This window comes from Trichoderma harzianum, assembly GCF_003025095.1.
Source record: "Trichoderma harzianum CBS 226.95 unplaced genomic scaffold M431scaffold_21, whole genome shotgun sequence".
In the NCBI taxonomy this organism is placed as follows: domain Eukaryota; kingdom Fungi; phylum Ascomycota; class Sordariomycetes; order Hypocreales; family Hypocreaceae; genus Trichoderma; species Trichoderma harzianum.
Window position 1 is genome coordinate 385,956 of NW_020209269.1, and position 19,554 is coordinate 405,509.

The 19,554-nt window shown below is 29.8% G+C and overlaps 2 protein-coding genes across 2 annotated transcripts; one reads left to right on the plus strand and one right to left on the minus strand.

Annotated features, from left to right (window-relative positions):
- Positions 1–2,546: 2,546 nt before the first annotated feature.
- On the minus strand, positions 2,547–4,741 carry M431DRAFT_546004 (hypothetical protein; the record flags this gene model as incomplete). The annotated part of the gene is made up of 4 exons (XM_024921194.1): positions 2,547–2,736; positions 2,798–3,194; positions 3,218–4,313; positions 4,334–4,741. 4 exons carry the CDS (start codon positions 4,739–4,741, stop codon positions 2,547–2,549), a joined length of 2,091 nt encoding a protein of 696 aa, XP_024768736.1.
- An 886-nt stretch (positions 4,742–5,627) lies between these two features.
- On the plus strand, positions 5,628–16,276 carry M431DRAFT_10467 (hypothetical protein; the record flags this gene model as incomplete). Its single annotated transcript, XM_024911553.1, has 5 exons — positions 5,628–5,676; positions 5,760–5,882; positions 5,953–6,038; positions 6,102–6,382; positions 16,258–16,276. 5 exons carry the CDS (start codon positions 5,628–5,630, stop codon positions 16,274–16,276), a joined length of 558 nt encoding a protein of 185 aa, XP_024768737.1.
- Positions 16,277–19,554: the final 3,278 nt, after the last annotated feature.

Here is a 19,554-nt window from a genome sequence, read left to right on the forward strand (position 1 = left end):
GCGATGTTTACGTGTCATCAAATCTCTATCTTGCATGTTGAAAATTTAACTAAATTGTCAAGAACGCCGACTATATACAACTTATTACTGAGCCTTGCTAAGCTAATGCCAGCAAAAAAAAGAGGGGGAAAGAGAACGGTGGATTTGTTGATTGAGAATCTCGCTACCAGGCGAGCGTAGTTAGTTCTGCAAAGAGCGGATCATCCGTTACGCGTATAATGAAAGACAAATAGAACCACCAGAAAATTATAGATCCGTAGATCGGTGAATTTCCGCCTTAAGATTTACTCATCGAGTATTAACAACTTAAAAAAACATGCAACGCGCTATTCATCAGTAAGTATGTCGCATGTAAACACCACCTCTTACCCTCCTCCGTAGCCTGGTATAGACCTTGTTGCTAATATTGGCTTGGGAGGCATCAAACAAATAGACGTTGTAGACTCATCTAGGAAGCCATTTTCTCTACAACGAGCCCGATAATGAGTATTTGTCTCCATATTTTGATGTGAATAGAGCCTCACTACAATAAGCCGGTACGAGAACATCACATGACTAGAAATATATAAATTCCTGAGTGTTGAGAATATCCTGGGTTGTCTCACAGCCAGAGGGCATGAAGAAATTCAGGTCAAATTGCTAGGATATCTAGATTCTACGCAGGTTCTTTATGAAATATTACAAGCTGGATGTCCGATAGTCGCTGCACTAATTTGAAGCTCGACATGTATGTCGCACACCTGGGCAAAGGGGACGGACAGCTGATAACGAGCGCGGCATCACTCTCGACAGCTGTCCCCATCACCTGGCAACGAAACGCTCAATACTCGAAAGGCAATTGGCTCTTTCGTCTCTTCTCTTGTTTTGTTTCCACAGGAACAAAGCTTCCTTTTTTCTTTCCCCCCAAACGCGAAGTTTTCTTTCTCCCACATCACACTTTGACGTTGAACTCCTCCGACATCACCTTTCAAAATTGAACTCTACACTCTGACGTTGAACTCCTCCGATATCATTTTTCAAAGCTGAACAATACGCTCTGACGTTGAACTCCTCGGACATTACCTTTCAAAGTTAAACTCCTCCCACCGATACCCAAGTAGACCATCCCGACAAGGTGAGACGACGCGTCACAGCGAAGATGAACGACGTCGTAGCGAAGATGTACGATGCAATCGCAAAGTGCGATACCGCCTCGGAGAAGAATAAAGAGGCTGCAACGATGCTGTTGGAGGCTGCAAAGATGATGTTGGAGGCCGCAGACATGTTTAAGGCCGCTGCAGAGCAATTCAAAGCCGGTGTCGAGAAAATCACAGCGATCGAGGCGGCCGGAAGTAAGTCGCCTGAAGACGAATAGAATCTGTGACGAGGATGTTAGGGGAGGGGGGGAATCTTTCCTTTGGTATGGGGTATATTGGGCTCTAATGATGCTGTGTTTCTGTCAGGCTATGGCCTTAGACAGAGGTGGAAAGATAATCTACAGTTTGCGCGAATCCCACGTTGCCTGTATCCAGTGATGTCTGCAAACTCCCTTAGACCTGATCGCTTCTCGTCCCAAGAACGATGTGCAACCTACTACCGGACATAATGATATTATGGCAGGTGATCGAGATCCGACGTAGAGCGACGGGATCAGATGCATTCTAAACTCACGACCGTCAAGCAACGAGGGTGAGTCTGCGGCAAAAAGAGGACATGCGTAATGCGCTTCAAAACAACGCGTGGGACAAGGCTGCCGAAGCCCGCGATCGAGAGAGAGCCGGAAAGCCACCCAAGACCCAGTCGTGTCTCGTCCAGCGCGTATCCCTCTGATGAAACGCACGAGATTATGCGATGTTCAATAATGAGAAAGTCCCTTATCTGATCTCGTGAATGCCACCGGAGAATTCCGCATCGCCGCCGATCCTCATGCGTCAATCGAGTGTACATGTAGCTACATATAAGTGTGCACCGCCTGTAGGTAAAGTAGGTAAACGCAATTCACTTTGCCCGAACCGACTCTCCAGATCATATCTGACACGTTGCTCATTGATCAACCATTCATCTTCCACTATTTTCTTTCTTCCGGACTTTTCTCTCCTCAGCTTTCTTTTTTCCTTGTCATACACATATTTCGCGGCACGGTCTCAGTATCCATCATAAATTTGCAAGGAACTCTGAAACAACTCCGAAATTCCTCGTATCCTTCTTCGTTGTTCTCCGATTCCTACGCCACGACTTTTCTTCTTCTTTCATATTCCTGAGTACTCATTTTCTGGTTCACCTTATTGCCACTGGTCGATCGTTATTCTTTCATTTAGGCATGCGCAAAGACTGGCAGAATCTGGCTCCCACAGGCCAGCCTCCATTGGACTCTGTTGTTGAACTATATGGAGACAAAGAGGTTTTTGATGTGTTAGAAGAAGTACAGTTCAACATGTATACGATCGAGTCCCTGATTTATGGTCATTGTTCCCAAGGATCACATCGGAAATCCGACCTGTTTCGGAAAATTAGAACTTTCTTTCACAATCATGCAATGCTAATTTTAAACTACAATAAACAAGTCTTTAAATATTAAGCCATTTGAAATAAGGACCAGTACTTGGCTCATGACCAAGGTAATCCCTCAGCGTTTTCTCTTCTGGCTGCTTACCTCCTACACAAAAGACAGTATCCCGAAATCTCCTTGCAGCATCCTTATTGAGAGTATTTGTCTTAAACTCACGGTTCCACATGTTTAAAGCAAACACTCGACCACTGATCAACGGATTAGATATGAAATCCGTCTGCAAAGAAAAGAAGATGCAACAGCACTTACGGAACATATGTATAATACCCAGCATCATATCCACTGACAATCATACGAAACACAGATTGTCCATGACTCCAGTCCCAGCCATCACCAATTGCCTCCCCGCCATGCATTGCCAAGATATCAGTCTGCAGTTTATTGAACATCTCAGCTAGATTCGCTTGTTCAAGTTCCCCATGGGTAGCTGGAGTGTGAACAAGTATATCGAAGTATGATAAAAAGAGGTTATAATTCTCGCGACTGATAAGCTTTTTGGGATCCTGCGTAGCCAGTTCGGCAACATCTTTGTCGCTCAGCTGTGCAGGTGGCTGTTCAATCCTACTTTTAATTTCTTGAAGCCACACAGACTTGTATTCTGGAGAAATATAAGAGTAGTGGTAGGAGAGGTTTTTGATATGGCGGGCTTCCCAAAAGAACTGTTCAAACCCTCCACAAAATCTCTATCAATGTAGGATAAGCTTGCATATTTGACTTTAGTGCATAAAGAATGATAGAGGTGTCCAAGCTCATAGAAGAGCTTTCGGACGTCCACTAAGCTTAGCAGAACCGGCTTTGAACCTAGCTTCGTATAGTTCATTACCAAGGCACAGGAAGGATAAAATCGTCCGCCGCCAGGGTTTGTATAGCCCCATTGGGTTGCATAGCTTCCGCCGTGCCCATATTTTCCCTCGCGAGGAAAGAAGTCAAAATACGCGTAACCAAGAAATTCACCTAATTTCCTAGTGTCCCAGACAGCGTACATGGAAACATCGTTGTGCCAGACAAGGGGCTTTCCATCTCCTAGCGCAGACTGCTGTTCAGGAGTGATGAGCTCAAACCGAGTATCAAATATGTGTCCGAGAAGCTCTAATAGTTTATCCAATGTGTGATATAGTTCGAAATATTCTGATATTGTCGACCGGATTTCTGATTCGTTTTCTAATTGTATTCTTGCGTAAAAGCTTTCATCCCAGAGGAAAAGTTTCTGATCCTCTGCAGTCTCTCCTCTTGCAATAACGTCTTTAATTTTTAAACCCAGTAACTCATCGGCGGCCTTGACAGCGTGTGGATGAATTCTCTGTCTAATTTCATCTAGAATAGTAATGACTTTATCGGGTGTTCGGGCCATCTTATCAGCTATCTTGTAAGCTAAGTAGTTTGGGTACTCTAATAATCTAGCGACTTCGTCTCGGCAGAGAACCAGCTCGCGAAACAAAGGTATATTTTGTGGTAACCTATTTTTCATCGCGTAGTACACTTTTCTGCGAGTGTCTTCTGACTTCGCATGTGAGATGATCTTAAACGGGCGGGGAACTTTTGTCTTCACCCAGACGTGACCCTCATGGTCGGCCTCGCCCTGCTTGAGCTGAGCCATAATCTTTTCTGGTACGCCTTCAAGTTCTTCAATGGAAAGCCAGATGCCAGAGCTGTCTTCATGAAGGTTTGCGTTACATTGCGTTACAAGCTTTTGAATCCTCTTCTGCGCTCGCTCGAAAGCCTGCTTTTTTCCCACGTCGGTAATTCCGCAGCCATTTTGCCTAAGCTTACGGTGTAGTTTTTGACATAATAAATAGACTCATCGTCCAAGCCTTTGCGTTCTTGGTGGATGCCATTCAGGACTTCACTAACTAGGCGATATATATCCACCCGAGAGTACAATTCCACATCAGCGTCATTGAACATTGAGGTGGCAGAATTAGATGCATCTCGTAGCTCTTTGCTTGGTGATGTAGAGCTGTAGAACCTGAGAATTCTCAATCTGGTATATTTTTGGTTTTCATCGGTAATAATGGGTATGATTGTGTTCTCGAACGTCGCGAAATTGGGTTGTACGTTCAGAGTAACGTCATCCCAGACAGTACGAGTATGGTCGATGAGAGCTTTGGCTTCTTCAATTAATGATAACGGTGTCGCATCAAAGGCCGGTGGTAACTGTGGAAGAGAACTAGACAAAATATTGAAGTTTCCCATCGTGGAAATGAGCAAAAGGTGTGCTTTAGCAACCGACAGGAGTTAGGCTTGTTCAACTATAAGTTGACATTATTACCTTGCAATTGAAACGTAGAAGCATTAGTGTATAATAGAGAACTAACCAACAAGTTGTCAATCGCATGCCTGTCGACTCTTGCTCAAGTTGGCGATGAATGGGTTTATCCTATGTCGACACTTCTCAGTGCCCGCATTTCGCTTTCCATCCTACGTGAGATGGGATCGGCACTCTTTGCCGGGCCTTATCTTTTCTGTTTCTGTGAAATGCGATGCCCAGTGGACTAGTACGAAGGGAGCAGGTGACTCCTTCTCTGGTGTTGTTGGGTTGACGCTTCACCAGCTCCTCCTCCAAGGAACAAAGAGCGCTATGTAAGTCGGAGTGTAGTGTGATTAAAAAGCATACACGAGTATCATGTGCTAGACTGTGATTAAATGCACTTTTGGCGCCGCTAATCTGCCTTTTTCTGCATGTTGGTTCGTCTTTCACAAATCGGCAAAATGTTGCCGGCCTAGTCTTTTGGCTGCCTCATCCTGCACATGCATGGTGGAAACTCCCTGTATTATAGCGAGTTAGAATTCTGTAGTCAGCACAGTCGTTACTATAGTTTTGTCTTATTCTATCAAAAGCTCTTCCACCTATGCTCTGTGGAATGAATATGTGAATGATGAACGATCCATTTGCCAATTGAAAACCATTACTGACTTTCTTAATATCTTCTGAGGTCAAAATTAGAGGACAGACATTTGCGAGGTATATGGCATTATGCTGTTGGGGTCACACGATACACCGCAACTTTTGCGCTGGATTTACTTAGCGCTCTGCATCTTTTGCTTTGCTGCCTCCAGTATATTTTATGGCCTCCAAGCGATGCGTTCTCTTTCAGATGTAGCATGTACACAGCTTTTCTTCCCTAATAGTACGTGTTATCAATATTCCATTGGGTTTCCATCACTTCTCTCGATTTTCTCATAATAACAAATGCACTGAACCTTACTATAGCACCTGCGCTTGAGGCCGTGGAATATCAACGGGAAAATTTCCGTGATCACTACTCAGATCGTGAGACCTATAGAGGACCACCAACTCCTGATCGCGAAGCAGCTTGGGAAGAATTCGCCCCGTGTTAGTACCTATGAATGCGTCAGACATTTCAGAGAGCAATGTAATGGATTGCTAATGTAACTTATTTTAGACGGAGTGAGTCAAGTTCCTTTGGATAGCCGCTCAAAGTCTAGCGAATATGCTGTTCTTGGAGTAATTTTACATTTAAACTGCGTGGTAAGTACTCAGCACTCTTGTAACAATATATAGCATATCGGGAATACTAAAAAGGACGCATAGAAGTTGATTCGTCAATATGTCTATATGACGGCAAATGAGACATATGCTGAAGGAACTTTGAGGTCACAAGTCAACGAATGTATAGAAGTTCTTCGCATGGAATTAGTCTGCAATTTCGATGCCACTCTATACTTGACCGCCAACACCAACCACTCTTTAAAAGGAACTGTTCCTGTCACTGGAAATGATCATATCTGTCGGAATTACCTCAAGATACTTCACTGGGCTCAACAACGCTTTACGAGTAGTAACGAGTCACTCCGTCAATTTGCCATTTCATTGTAAGGAGCAGAAAATAAAGTGCATGTTACTACATGCTTCTAAGATCTCACTTGGAAACACCCAGTCAAATGACATGCTCATCCCTCTGTTTCTTTGTGAAATGGCACTTCATTACAACAGATTTGCAGAGAAAGCTCACTCTACGCTCACTCAGGCATGCTGCTTTAAGAAAAGAAAAAAGAATCTAGGACGGGTGAGCAAAAGGTTACAGGGTGCCCTGCAGGTGCTTTAGGTGAGTTGAAGGTGAGCGATAGTATCTACTTACGGGGCATAGTAAATATTATGGCTCTTTGAAATATTTAATACGGGCTTCGCCTCTTAAAACAATTTCTAAGTTTATCTTCGTCTTATTCGCTATCTACCACTATATTAAATATTACGAAGTTCTCTTTACTATTAACTATCTATATTAAGCTTCCCTCCTACATCTACAGGTACCCCACCTTTTAGGTGCCTAACTACTAAAAACCTACCTATTTAACTAGCTATTAAATAAAACGACTATGATTTTTACTTTTATAGTCTTATCTATGGACTCTAAAGAGATAGAAACATCTGTAAACCCTCTAGGTAACTAAAATAGAACTAACCTTATTGCCCCTAGACCTATAATAGCCCCTTAACCTTAGAAGGAGATAACTCCCCTAATCCCAGGAATAGAAGAGGTTATAGTCCTCCTTTTTACTCCTAAGAAGAAGAGATACTTTAGAGAAGTAATTAAAGCATATAGAATTCTCTTATTTAGCTTTAATAGGGTAAAACTAAGTGCAGCGGCTGTAGTGTAAATAGTATTAAGAGGCTTTATTACTTTTATCTTTAGTAGTAAAAAGAAAGCTACTACTTTTAGCGTAAATAATAATTCCCTTACTAAAAATAAAATTATAGACTAAATTAAAGAAATTAATAGTTAGATATAGGCTAGATAGAATATTATTTTAAATATAGCTATAGCTATTAACTTCTGTTTTACCTAATACTTAAATAAACCCTTTATACTAATAGCGGAATAAATTTACCTAGCTTTAAATACTACGCTTAAAAACTTTATTACTTTATATATTAACCTATCGGGGGGGCCTAAAGTCCCTAAAAAAACAGGTTATTACAGCCTGACCTAAAGATAAGGTATATTAGGAATATACTATGGAAGAATATTTTACCTAAAGAACTAATTAGTATAGGAGTAATAAGTTTATTATAAGCTACCTTAGATAAATTACTTATAAAATAGTAATCCTATACTTAGGTTTATAATCCTAAAAGTAAGTTATTTAAAATAACTAAATATATAAGATTTAATTCTCTATGCTTTTTAAATAATATAAATAAATAATTATTAATAAAGTATTAAGATTAAATATAAACTAAATTTTTATTATATTTTACTTACTTTATAATTATATTTACTTAAAACTACTTCTTATTTTTTTTATTAATATAAATTAATTAACTTTAGCTTATTACCTTAGGAACTTACCTTATACTTTATAAATATTAAGTTAGGATATTATATATTAATAACTTTTATTTAGAAGGATACTAAGTTTCTTTAAGTAATAAACTATTATAGCTAAAGGATTAAATACTAATATTAAGGAAGTTACTTTTAATATTAACCTATTATAATCCAAACTAATAAAAAGTATAAAGGAAAGGTACCTAGAACAACTATTAACTAAATAACTAATTGTAAAAAGGAGTAACGAAAATCGGCGCTCCTATAATTAAAGCGACTTATATAAACGCTCCTAATACTTTAAGGAGTAATAGGTTATAGTGCTTTTTATAAAATAACTAAATATATAAAATTTAATTTTTTATACTTTTTAAATAATTTAAATAAATAATTATTAATAAAGTATTAAAATTAAATATAAATTAAATCTTTATTATATTTTACTTATTTTATAATTATATTTACTTAAAGCTACTTTTTATCCTTTCTGCTAATATAAACTAATTAACTTTAGTTTATTACCTTAGGAACTTACTTTATATTATTTAAATATTAGGTTAGGATATTATATATTAACGACTTTTATTTAAAAAAATATTAAGTACCTTTAAGTAATATAAACTATTATATTTAGAGCTAGAGTAGCCCCTAAGACCTTAACTACTAACTTTAGTATATTTATAGTTAAAAGTAATAGTAATATTATTATAATAAATTTACTTAATATTTTTTTATTTAAAAATTTAAAACTTTTTATACTTATTTAAAATATATATTAACTTAATAAAGTTTTAGTTAATAAACTTAATAAAGAAAAACTAAAGATTATTAACCTTAGAATTTTTATTAAATATTAACTACTTTTTATATTTAAAGGAGATATTAAAAAACTTTATTTACACTTAATTTAGCTTAAAGTATACTTTAAAGACTTTAAAAATACCTTTAATACTACTAAAAAAAAGGTTTACTTTATTACCTTATACTTTAAAAATACTACTTTAAAATAGTTTAAACTTATTTTAAATAATTACTTAAAAAGCTTAGCTAAAGAAGTAGAAGAATAAACTTAATAAATCTTTAATAATTATAATAAATATATTTTTAAACTAAAGAAAGTATTTAAAAATATTAGTAAAAATAAAATAGTTAAAAATACCTTAGTTATAATATATTAAAAAAAGAAATACTTAAATTACGTTATAAAATTCTAAGATATTATTATATATCTTAATTAAAATAAGTTAGTATTTATTAAATAATTTTATAATAGTCTTAAATAAGAGGTTAAAGAAAAGGTATATAACGTTAATTAATTAACTTATACCTTAATTTTATTTATAAATATTTATATTTAAGTTAATAATTTATTATATAAACTTAAGACTAGTACTACTTAGTAATATTAATAAAATAAGTATTACGCTAATTAAGGTAAAAAATAATATAAGGAAATTGCTAAAGATAATAGTAGTAAACCTAGAAGAATAAATTTAGATATTTTATAACGTAAGAAAGAATTTAAGTATTATAACTATAGTAAAACTAGCTATATAGTAAAAAACTGCCGAGTACTTAAGAAAAAATATAAAAATAAGATTCCTAAACTAAGAAAGGAAGTCTATATTATAAATAAAAATAAATAATTTTTTAATTTATTATAATAAGAAGATAATAATTGTCAGAGCCTATTTAAAGAGGGCGCGGTTGCGCAACGGCCGCGCACCGGCCACGTTACGGGGGCGCAAGCTAAGGGTTGCGAAGCCCTTAGCTTAGCAATAACACTATAAAAGACCTAAAACCTAGGGAAGGAATTAAGGAAGGCAGAGATAAATACAGTTACTTTACTACCCTAAGCTTACGTATTTATAGTATAGCTACTTATAATTATCCCTTATCCCTCTTTACTCTCTTTTACTAACCTAGCTTTTAATAGGTTTATTTCTTTACCTATAAAAAGTAAAGGGACCGTTAAGGATAAGGATAATTATTAATAAGATTTATTTATATAAACTATAATTTAGTAGCTATAAGGCTACGGTCCCGTAAACTTAACTATATACGTAACTGCAAACCCCTCTATAGGTAACTTTATAAATAAGTACTATAACCCTCCCTTAATAAAAGATTCTTAAGCTAAGTTAGCTTAAATCCCTTTTATTAAAGGAACTGTAAGAATATACTATAGCTGTAGTTAAAATATAAAAGAAAAAAAAATAATCTAGTATTTATAAATAATTAAGAATAAGGAGAACTTTATTTTTAATATTAGCCTTTTAGGTAAAAACCCTAAAGTAGAACTAAAATAAATCTACTTTAACCTATAGGGAAAAATCTAAATATTAACCCTTAAGTTTAAGGGGTAAGATTAAATAAAGCTACAGATATACCTTATGTACTTAAGTAACTAGTTTAACTTTAAAAAGGACTAGTTTAAAAAAAATATATATAAAATCTAATATATTAATAGTTATTTTATAAAAGATATAAAGCATTAATAGACCTTATTTTAAACTAAAGAATATTAACGCTCTTATATTAACTTTATATATAAATAGTATATAAAATAATATAAAAATAATATTAATAATAGGACTACCTACGTCTTTAATATAACTATATAATTAAACTGCCTTTACTAGTAGAAGGGTAAGTTATTCTAGGTTTTTATAAGGAAGTTTAAAATAATCCTTAGTAAAATTTTAAAATAACTCCTTAATATTTTTTAAATTCCTTAGCTAATTAATAAATACCTTTACTATATATAAAGAGAAATTATTAGTCTTAGACTCCCTATAATATAGTAAAAACTCTATAGTACTAAGATTAAGGCAGAGGTAATAAACTAAAATAATTAAAATAGGCCCTTAGATAGTTAAAGTACCTAAGTGCTAAAGGAATAATATAACCTATTTAAAGTATAAAGTACCTATTAGTAAAAAATATCTATAGTTAACCCTAAACTTACTTATAATAATACCTTAATAAAGTTAAATAAAAATAGTAATAGCCCTGTAATAGAATTAATTTATTAAAAATATAGCGGAGTCTATTTTAGGAATACCTATATTATACCTAATTATATAAAGTATAAAGATTAACGGTATATAATAAAGTACTATAATAACCTTATAAATAAAAAAAAACCTACTAAAGTAAACTTTATCCTAGCTGTAAAAAAGGTATAAGGATATAATAGAGGTACTTCTACCTTATTAATACCTATTATTATAGTTAAGGAGTAAAGCCCTACTTTTAAATAATAAACTAAGATAAAAACTAGGAATAAATAAATAAAAGTAACCTTTATCTTAGATAAAGGTAGTAACGTTAATATAATATACTAGCGACTTATATAACTAAAGGACATTCTATTATATAAAATAAACCTTACCTTATTTATAAAGGACTGTAAAAGTAATATTTATAGGAAAATAATAAAGTTATATAAGATAATAGATAACTAGGGAGTAATAAAAAAGTTTTAAGTCCTCTTCTTTATTATAGCAGACTTAAATTTAAGTATACTACTAAGGAAACTATAGTATAAATTACTAAATACCCTTTTAAACTTTAAAAATAAAACGTAGTATTATTATATCTTTACTAAAAACCTTAAAGTTATAACTTTAAAAAGGTAAGTTTATAAGTAGGATAAGAAAGCTAAGGTATAAATAATTCTAGTGTAAAATAAACTAATAAAAAATAAGGACTTAAAAACAGAATATACCTAATGCCTGCTTTACCTATATAAAGAGTATAAATAAGCGCTAGGAGATAGTAATAAAAAAAAAATAAAAAAACTTCTTTTTAAATACTGTAAATACGTAAAGGTTTTTAATAAAAAGGCTACAGCTAAACTTACGCCCCTTAATAAACTAACATATACAATAGACCTTAAACCTAGGATAACGCCTTCGTAAGGACTAATTTACTCCCTTATAAATAGTAAACTAAAAATCCTTAAAAAATACCTCCGTAAGGTAGAATAAAAAGAATAAATTAAATAATTAAGTAGCCCTACAGGTACTCTAGTACTCTTTATACTTAAGAAAGGAGGTAAGCTACGCTTTTATATTAACTATTATATATTAAACTAAATTACTTATAAAAACCAGGCCCTGCTATTACTAATTTATAAGATCTTAGATAAACTAAAGAAAGTAAAGGTATATATAAAGCTTAACTTTAAAAATATATATTATTAAATTTATATTTGTAAAAGGGATAAATAAAAAATAGTATTTTACTACTACTATAGCTACTTTAAATATTAAGTAATACCTTTTAGGTTAATAAATACCCCTGCTACCTTTTAAAGCTATATTAATTAAGTATTACGTAGGTTAGTAAATTATACTTATATTATATACTTTAATAATATTTTAATATATAGTAGTAATTTTATAAAATACTAGGAGTATATTTAATAAGTCCTTAATAAATTAATAAAATATAGCTTATATATTAATTTACAGAAGTGCAAATTCTATATAAATACAGTCTCCTATTTAAGGTTTATAATTAGCTTAAAGGGAATTTATATAAAGTATAGCTATATTAAGGTTATTAAAGTATAGCTAATTCCTTAAAATGTAATAAAAATCCTATTATTCCTAAGATTTATAAATTTCTACTAGAGGTTTATTAAAGGGTATAGTAAAATCGTGGCCTTATTAATAAATATAACTTATAGAAAAAATAAGGGGAACTTCTTACTAAAATAAGATAAAAAAGCAGTATTTAAATAGCTGAAGTAGAAGTTCCTTAAAACGCTAGTTTTAGTATATTTTAATTCAGAAGCTAAGTTGTAAATTAAAACTAATACTTTAAACTTTATAATTAGTGCTATTTTATTACAGCTATAGGGAGATAGTTAGTACCCTGTTATATATTTATTATAAAAGCTTAACGGGCCTAAATAAAATTATATTATGTCTAATGCTAAAATACTAGCTATTGTAAAGGTGTTTTAAATATAGCGGTACTATGTAGTATACGTAGACTACCCTATACAGATCTTAATAGATTATCTAAATTACAGCTATCTTATAAGAAAAAAAAAGCTATTTAATAAGTAAATATTATAGTTAAAAGAGCTATTGCTTTTTAACTTTATTATTAAATATAAACCTAAAAAGGCTAACCCTACGGATAGGTTATTTTAAAGGGTAGATCTTAGGTATTAGAAAGTAAAAGAGGAACTAAGTTATAGTTACCTATTAGACTTCCTAGGGAGATTTAAAGATAAATAATAAATAAAGGCTAAAATAGTTAGATTAGATAGAACCTTAGATAATTATATACCCTAGGGTTTTTATTTTAACTTAAAATTAAGGTTATACCTTAATTTAATTTGCTAAGTTAGGAGAGTTTTAACTGTAAAGTAAGTAGCTTACCCTTAGTATATATCCTTGTAAATTTTAACTATAATTAAGTAAGTAGTTTAAAGGAGCGCTACTGTAATATTACCGGAAGTTTAATAAATACTTTTTAAAGTACTACTTTAAATATAAAAGAAGGATGCTTTAATTATAAAGTTACTGTAAAAAGAAGTAAAAAAAAAGATAACTATAGATAAGCAGAGGTTACATAACTGGTTTATAAAAGATAACTAACTGCTTTATTATAAAGGATAAACCTTTATACCTCTGGGAATATAAACTAAGGTTTTAATACTATTCTATAATAATCCTACAGCAGGGCACCAAAGGGTTAAAAAAACCTTTATATAAATTATAAATATTTACTTTTAGCAAAGTATAAAATAAAATATAAAAAATTATATTAATATATATATAGTTTACTAAATAACAAAGGTAAAACAGTACTTACTATATAGTAAGCTTATAGTATTACTAACGCCGTTAGAACCTTAGAAAAAAATCTTAATAGATTTTATTATTAGGCTACTAAAGGTTAAGTATAAAAGGCGTAAGTATAACACTATCTTAGTTATTATAAACCGATTTACAAAATATATATTATATATTCTATATTTAAAAAATATTAGTAGTAAAGGACTTATAAATAAGTTCCTTTACTATATATTCCGCCTATATAAAATACTACGGGGAATTATATTAGATTGCAGTTTAGTATTTACTAGCGTATTTTAGCAAAGCTTCTACTACCTTTTAGAATATAAGCAGTAACTTAGTACTATATTCTACCCTTAAATAAATAGTTAAACTAAGAGGCAAAATCAGAACTTAAAATATTACTTTTAGGCCTTTTATAATAAAGACTAAATAAATTAAATACATAAACTTCCTTTAGTAGAATTTACCTATAATATAGCGTAGTATTCAGCAACCTATAAGACTTTTATAATACTACTTTATAGGTTTTAACTAAAGGCCCCGTCAGCCAGCTAGATTTAACTACTATATATAAATAATAATACTATTACGTAAGTTTAAGAAATATAAGATATATATAAAGCAGCTGCATAAACGTTACAGGAAGCTAGCGAATTCTATTAAAAGTAGTATAATAAAGGCTATATAAAAAAGAAGTTTAAAATCGGCGACTAGGTTTTTATTTTAATAAAGTATTTAAACTTACGGAAACTAACTTATAAACTTACTAAAAAGTTCACAGGACTATACTAAATTAAACATATTATAAGTAACAGCAGCCTTATATACTAGTTACAGCTTCTATTATTAGTTAAAATCTATAATGTTTTTAATATTATAAACCTTAAAGAATTTAAAAACTGTAATAGTATATTAACGAAACTACTAGATTACTCCTTTATACTAAATATAATATATAAAGTTAAAAAAATTATTTTTTATTAATATAACAGTAGAAGGCAGTTATACTATATTAAATAAAAAAAGTACTTTAATAAAGAAAATACTTAGATAAAGAAATCTGATTTTGTAAATAGGATAATATTATAAAAGTATAAAACTGCCCTTATAAAATTATAAAATTAACTATATAATAACTATATATAAGTACCCTAGCGTATAAGAAATACTACTAAACACTTTAATAAACGCTTAACTAAATAATTAAACAGCAACCTTAATATAGCAATAGCTACGCAGACGCTGGCTTTAATATACGTTACTATAGTAAAACTATAGTATAAATATAACCTTTAGGGGTAAAATACTAATATTAATACCAGTATAGCCGCTAGTATAAGTACTTTAATACTAAGATTAATAGTAATTTAAAAGTAAAGACGGCGACTTTAATAGTAATATTATAGTAGGTATAAAGCAAAGGATATATAAGCTAAAGGTAGGAATCTTAGTATAGTATTATAAGGCTAAAAGTAGTATTAAAATAGTAAAGTAGATAATGTAGAAAAAAAGCATTAGTAAAAAGGAATAGTAATGCAGGACTAAAATAAAGCAGTAGGATATATATAATAACCTTATATTTCATAGGTAAATTCCTATAGTTAACTATAAACTTATATAGTAATAAGTAAATTCTAAGGTATTTTTTACCTTTAATACTAAATATAGAGCTAAATGTAGTAAATTAATAAGCTAAATAATATAAATACATAATAGTAAGCTTATAAGCCTATTATAAAAAAACAACTACTATTACTTATTAATAATATCCTTTTTATTATTATTATTACTACCTTTAGTAGGAGAAGATATATCCTTAATATTACCTTAAGCTAGCGCTACAGTAGTATTAATATTATAAGTAACTACTAAAAAAAAGGCAGCCTTAAATATAATATCTTTAGGAATAGGAATAGTAGGACAGGGGATAGTAATACTAGCTTACAAAACCTTACTTTAAAGAATAGCTAAGAATAAAGTAAGATAACTGTAAATACCTAGTATATTTATAAAAAAAAGTACTTCCTAAATAAGATTAAAGGTAGTTAATATAAAAGGGAAAGGAATACTTACTAATTAAGATATTATTACTGCAATTACATATAGTAAATTTATAATATCTAGCTAAATGTAAAACTATAAATCTAAATATAGGTTTTAGTACTAACTTAGTAATAAAAAAGTAGGAGAAGTACTATATATTAAACTAATAGACTTTAAATTATAGATGTAAAACCTTAAAAGCTCTTTTTATACTAAGAGCTATAAACTAATAAACAGTTCCTATATAAGTTAGTATTAAATAAGTAACGAAGGGGAGAGTACCTTACATTAGGAAACTATAAAAAGGTCTACTATATTTCCTAGGTAACCTTAATATAAGAATTAGAAATAGAAAAGCAGCCTTTATAACTAAGTTAGTAGTATTAATATTTACTTAAACTATTTAGAGAATTTATTAGTTTATTATAGTAAAGGAGTAACTAGGAAATATATTTTAAATATTAAAGTATATAGCTAAAGGAAAAAGTTCCTTATTATTTTTATCTAGTTTATTAATATAAAAGGTAAAATTATAAAAATACTTATAATATAGTGTTTTACAGCTATTATAAGTTAGTAAAAAAATAGAAATAATAATATAATACTTATATCCTAAGGATAGTAATATTAGCTAAGGTAAAAACAAAAGGAGGTAAGGATAGTTCTTTAATATTAAAGTTATCCTTATTTAATATATAAGGCATATAAGCGCGCTTACGTTTTAGGGTTTAATAAATAGGTTACTTAAGGGTAGTGCAAATGTATATATTTAAAGCTTTAGTAGCATCTTTAAAACGCTATAAAAGTAAGGTTAAGGCTGGGAAATTAATTAAAAAGGAACTACTATAAGGAGATAAAAGCTAATTATTAAGCACTTACTGCTCTACAGCTTTATACTTATTATCTAATTAATAAGGTATTATAATAAATTAAGTAAGCTAAAATAAAAATAAAATTAGTAAAAATAAGGAAAATTAAAAAAAATACCTAGCTATAGAAACGTTAAAGAAGTACTGTAAAAGGGAAAAAAAGTATTAACCTTAGTATTATAAAGTAATAAAGAAGGAAGAAAAGAAAAAAAGGCTGCGGCTGTAAATAGGATTTATTATACTAGCTGTAGTTATAGGATTTTAATTTACTAAGGTAGTAAAGTAACTTAAAGGGAAAAGTAAAGTAAAAGTAAAGTAAAAGTAAATTACAGCTAGCATATAATTATATAAAAAACTTAAAGTTATAAAAGAAAATAAGTTAATTAAATAATACTATTACCCTACTATATAATACAAGGACTATATTATAAAAAGGGGGTATATATATAATTATAATAAATAAACACTACTATATATTACTAGTTATATTATTATCTATAACTATTACACCTTTATTTATAATAATATTAGTTTAAGTTGCCTTACCTTTATAAGCTAGTACAGTAGGAAGGTTATTAATTAAGTAACCCTTAAGGCTTTTAAGCTGCTTTTAAAAAATAGATTAGTAATAAAAATATTATAAAGGCTAAGGAAATATATTAAAAAAAAAACGGAAAGTATAGTATTTATTAACTCTAGAGAATTTATAATATTTAACTACGTTTTTATATTAGTAATATTATAAGCCTATACCTAATAGTAAGCTAAAGTAGTACTTAATACCCTAGAAGTAGTAATTACTATAATTACCGTAGTAGTAACTGCTGCTAAAGTTATAGGTATATTATTAACGCTACAAAAAGTTTTTTTATATTACTATTATAGTAGACTAATAACAGCCTGCTGTAAGTTAAAATAATAATTATAATAAAAGAGTAATAATATACTAGGTCTAGTTAGGCTTACTAAAGCGCATTTAATAATAACTATGCAGCCTAATAATATTAAGCTTAAACAGGAATATATATTTTCCTATAGCTTTTATAAATATATACTATATACTTAGGGCTAGTATTTAAGAGGTAAATTAAAAAAGGACTTAATGTAGAAGGGTTATAATAATAAATTTATTACATTTATATAAAGCAGAGGTTAACTCCTAGCTGTTTATTTATATATATAACCTAGGTAATAATAATAAAGAATAGCTTTATCTACGGGTTAATTATAAGGCTAATATAAGGGAAAAGAGTTAAATATACTAAACCGCCCCTAAGAAGTTAGCCTTTATAAAAATACTAGGTAAGTAAATTAATATAACGTAGGATTTAAGTAGTAAAAGTAAAGGTAATTAAAGGTAAGATTAATAATACTTTACCTTTACTATATTAGAATTTTAATAGGTTTATATCCTCTTTTACCCCTTTATTTTTTATAAAGAAGTATTAACTACTTTAGGTTATAAAGGTAATAAAAAAGTATTATAAAACTATTACTATATTTAACTTCTTATTTATATTTATCCTTAGGAGTATAAAAGGAGGGCCTAAAATAGTAATATATTTATAGTAAAGATAAAGCAAGTATAAAGCTTAAACTATAATAAGGCTTTTATATAGGTAATATTTTTAATAAAGGGGATTAATTATAAAGTTAGGAAAAGGAATATTATTAAAGGCACTAGGGCAGTACCTTAGAAGAAAGGGTAATATATTAGAGCCTATTTAAAGAGGGCGTAGTTATATAACGGCCGTACACCAGCTATATTACAGAGGCGTAAGTTAAGGGTTATAAAGCCCTTAGCTTAGTAATAATACTATAAAAAACCTAAAACCTAGGGAAGGAATTAAGGAAGGTAGAGATAAATACAGTTACTTTACTACCCTAAGCTTATGTATTTACAGTATAGCTACCTATAATTATCCCTTATCCCTCTTTACTCTCTTCCACTAACCTGGCTTCTAATAATAATTACCCTTAGTATAAGGAAGAATTAAAAAGAATAGGTAAAATAAGGGAAGAAATAACCTTGCCTAAAACTACCCTTAATCTAGTTAGGAACTCTATAACTAATAATATAATTTAATAGAACTATAGATTATTATTTTTTAAAAGATAGTTTAGTAATATTCCTAATTTTATTAAAAGTAAATTTAAAGAAATTAGTAAATTTATTAAATTCTAATATTAGGTTAATATTTATAACCCTAAGTAAAATATTAAATCCCTTATTTATTAAAAACTTTAAAATAGACTTATATAATAGCAGCTATATAATAATAAATAGTAAATTATTATAAGTTTAAATATAAATAAAATATAAAAACTTTAAGGAGATTATTAACGAATACCCTAAGATTATCCTTAAATTAACCCTATAAATAATAGTTATTATAAAATTTATTAAATAAGCTATATTACTTATTAATATTTATATTACCTAAAGTAAAAAATAGAATATAATATATTTCTATAAAGAAATTTAGTAATTTTAATTACGGATTTATATTATAAGAAATACTATAATAAATAGAAAGTTATTTATAAATTTCGGGAACTATATATTATAATTCTTAAATTATACTTAACTATATTAGAAAAATATAAAAACCGTAGATAAATTAAGAACTACTTAAGCTATTAATATACTATTTATTAAATTAGGAAGATTCTTTAATAGTATAACTAGAATAAAGGAACTAAAGTATATACTTTCGGATAGTATTAATAATATAATAAGCTAAAGTATTTTAAATACTAAAAACTTAAATTAGAGGAATAGTATAATATAGCCTTAGAAGAAAAATAAGTTAAAGGATAATAATTTGTAAACTAGTTATATAAATTAAGATTTAACTTTAGAACCTATACTAGAACTTATACTAAAGTACTTAATAAACTTTTTTAAAAATACTATAAGCTTTAAAAAATACTTAATAATTTGTAAAATAATAAAATTACTTATAATATATACATTAGGT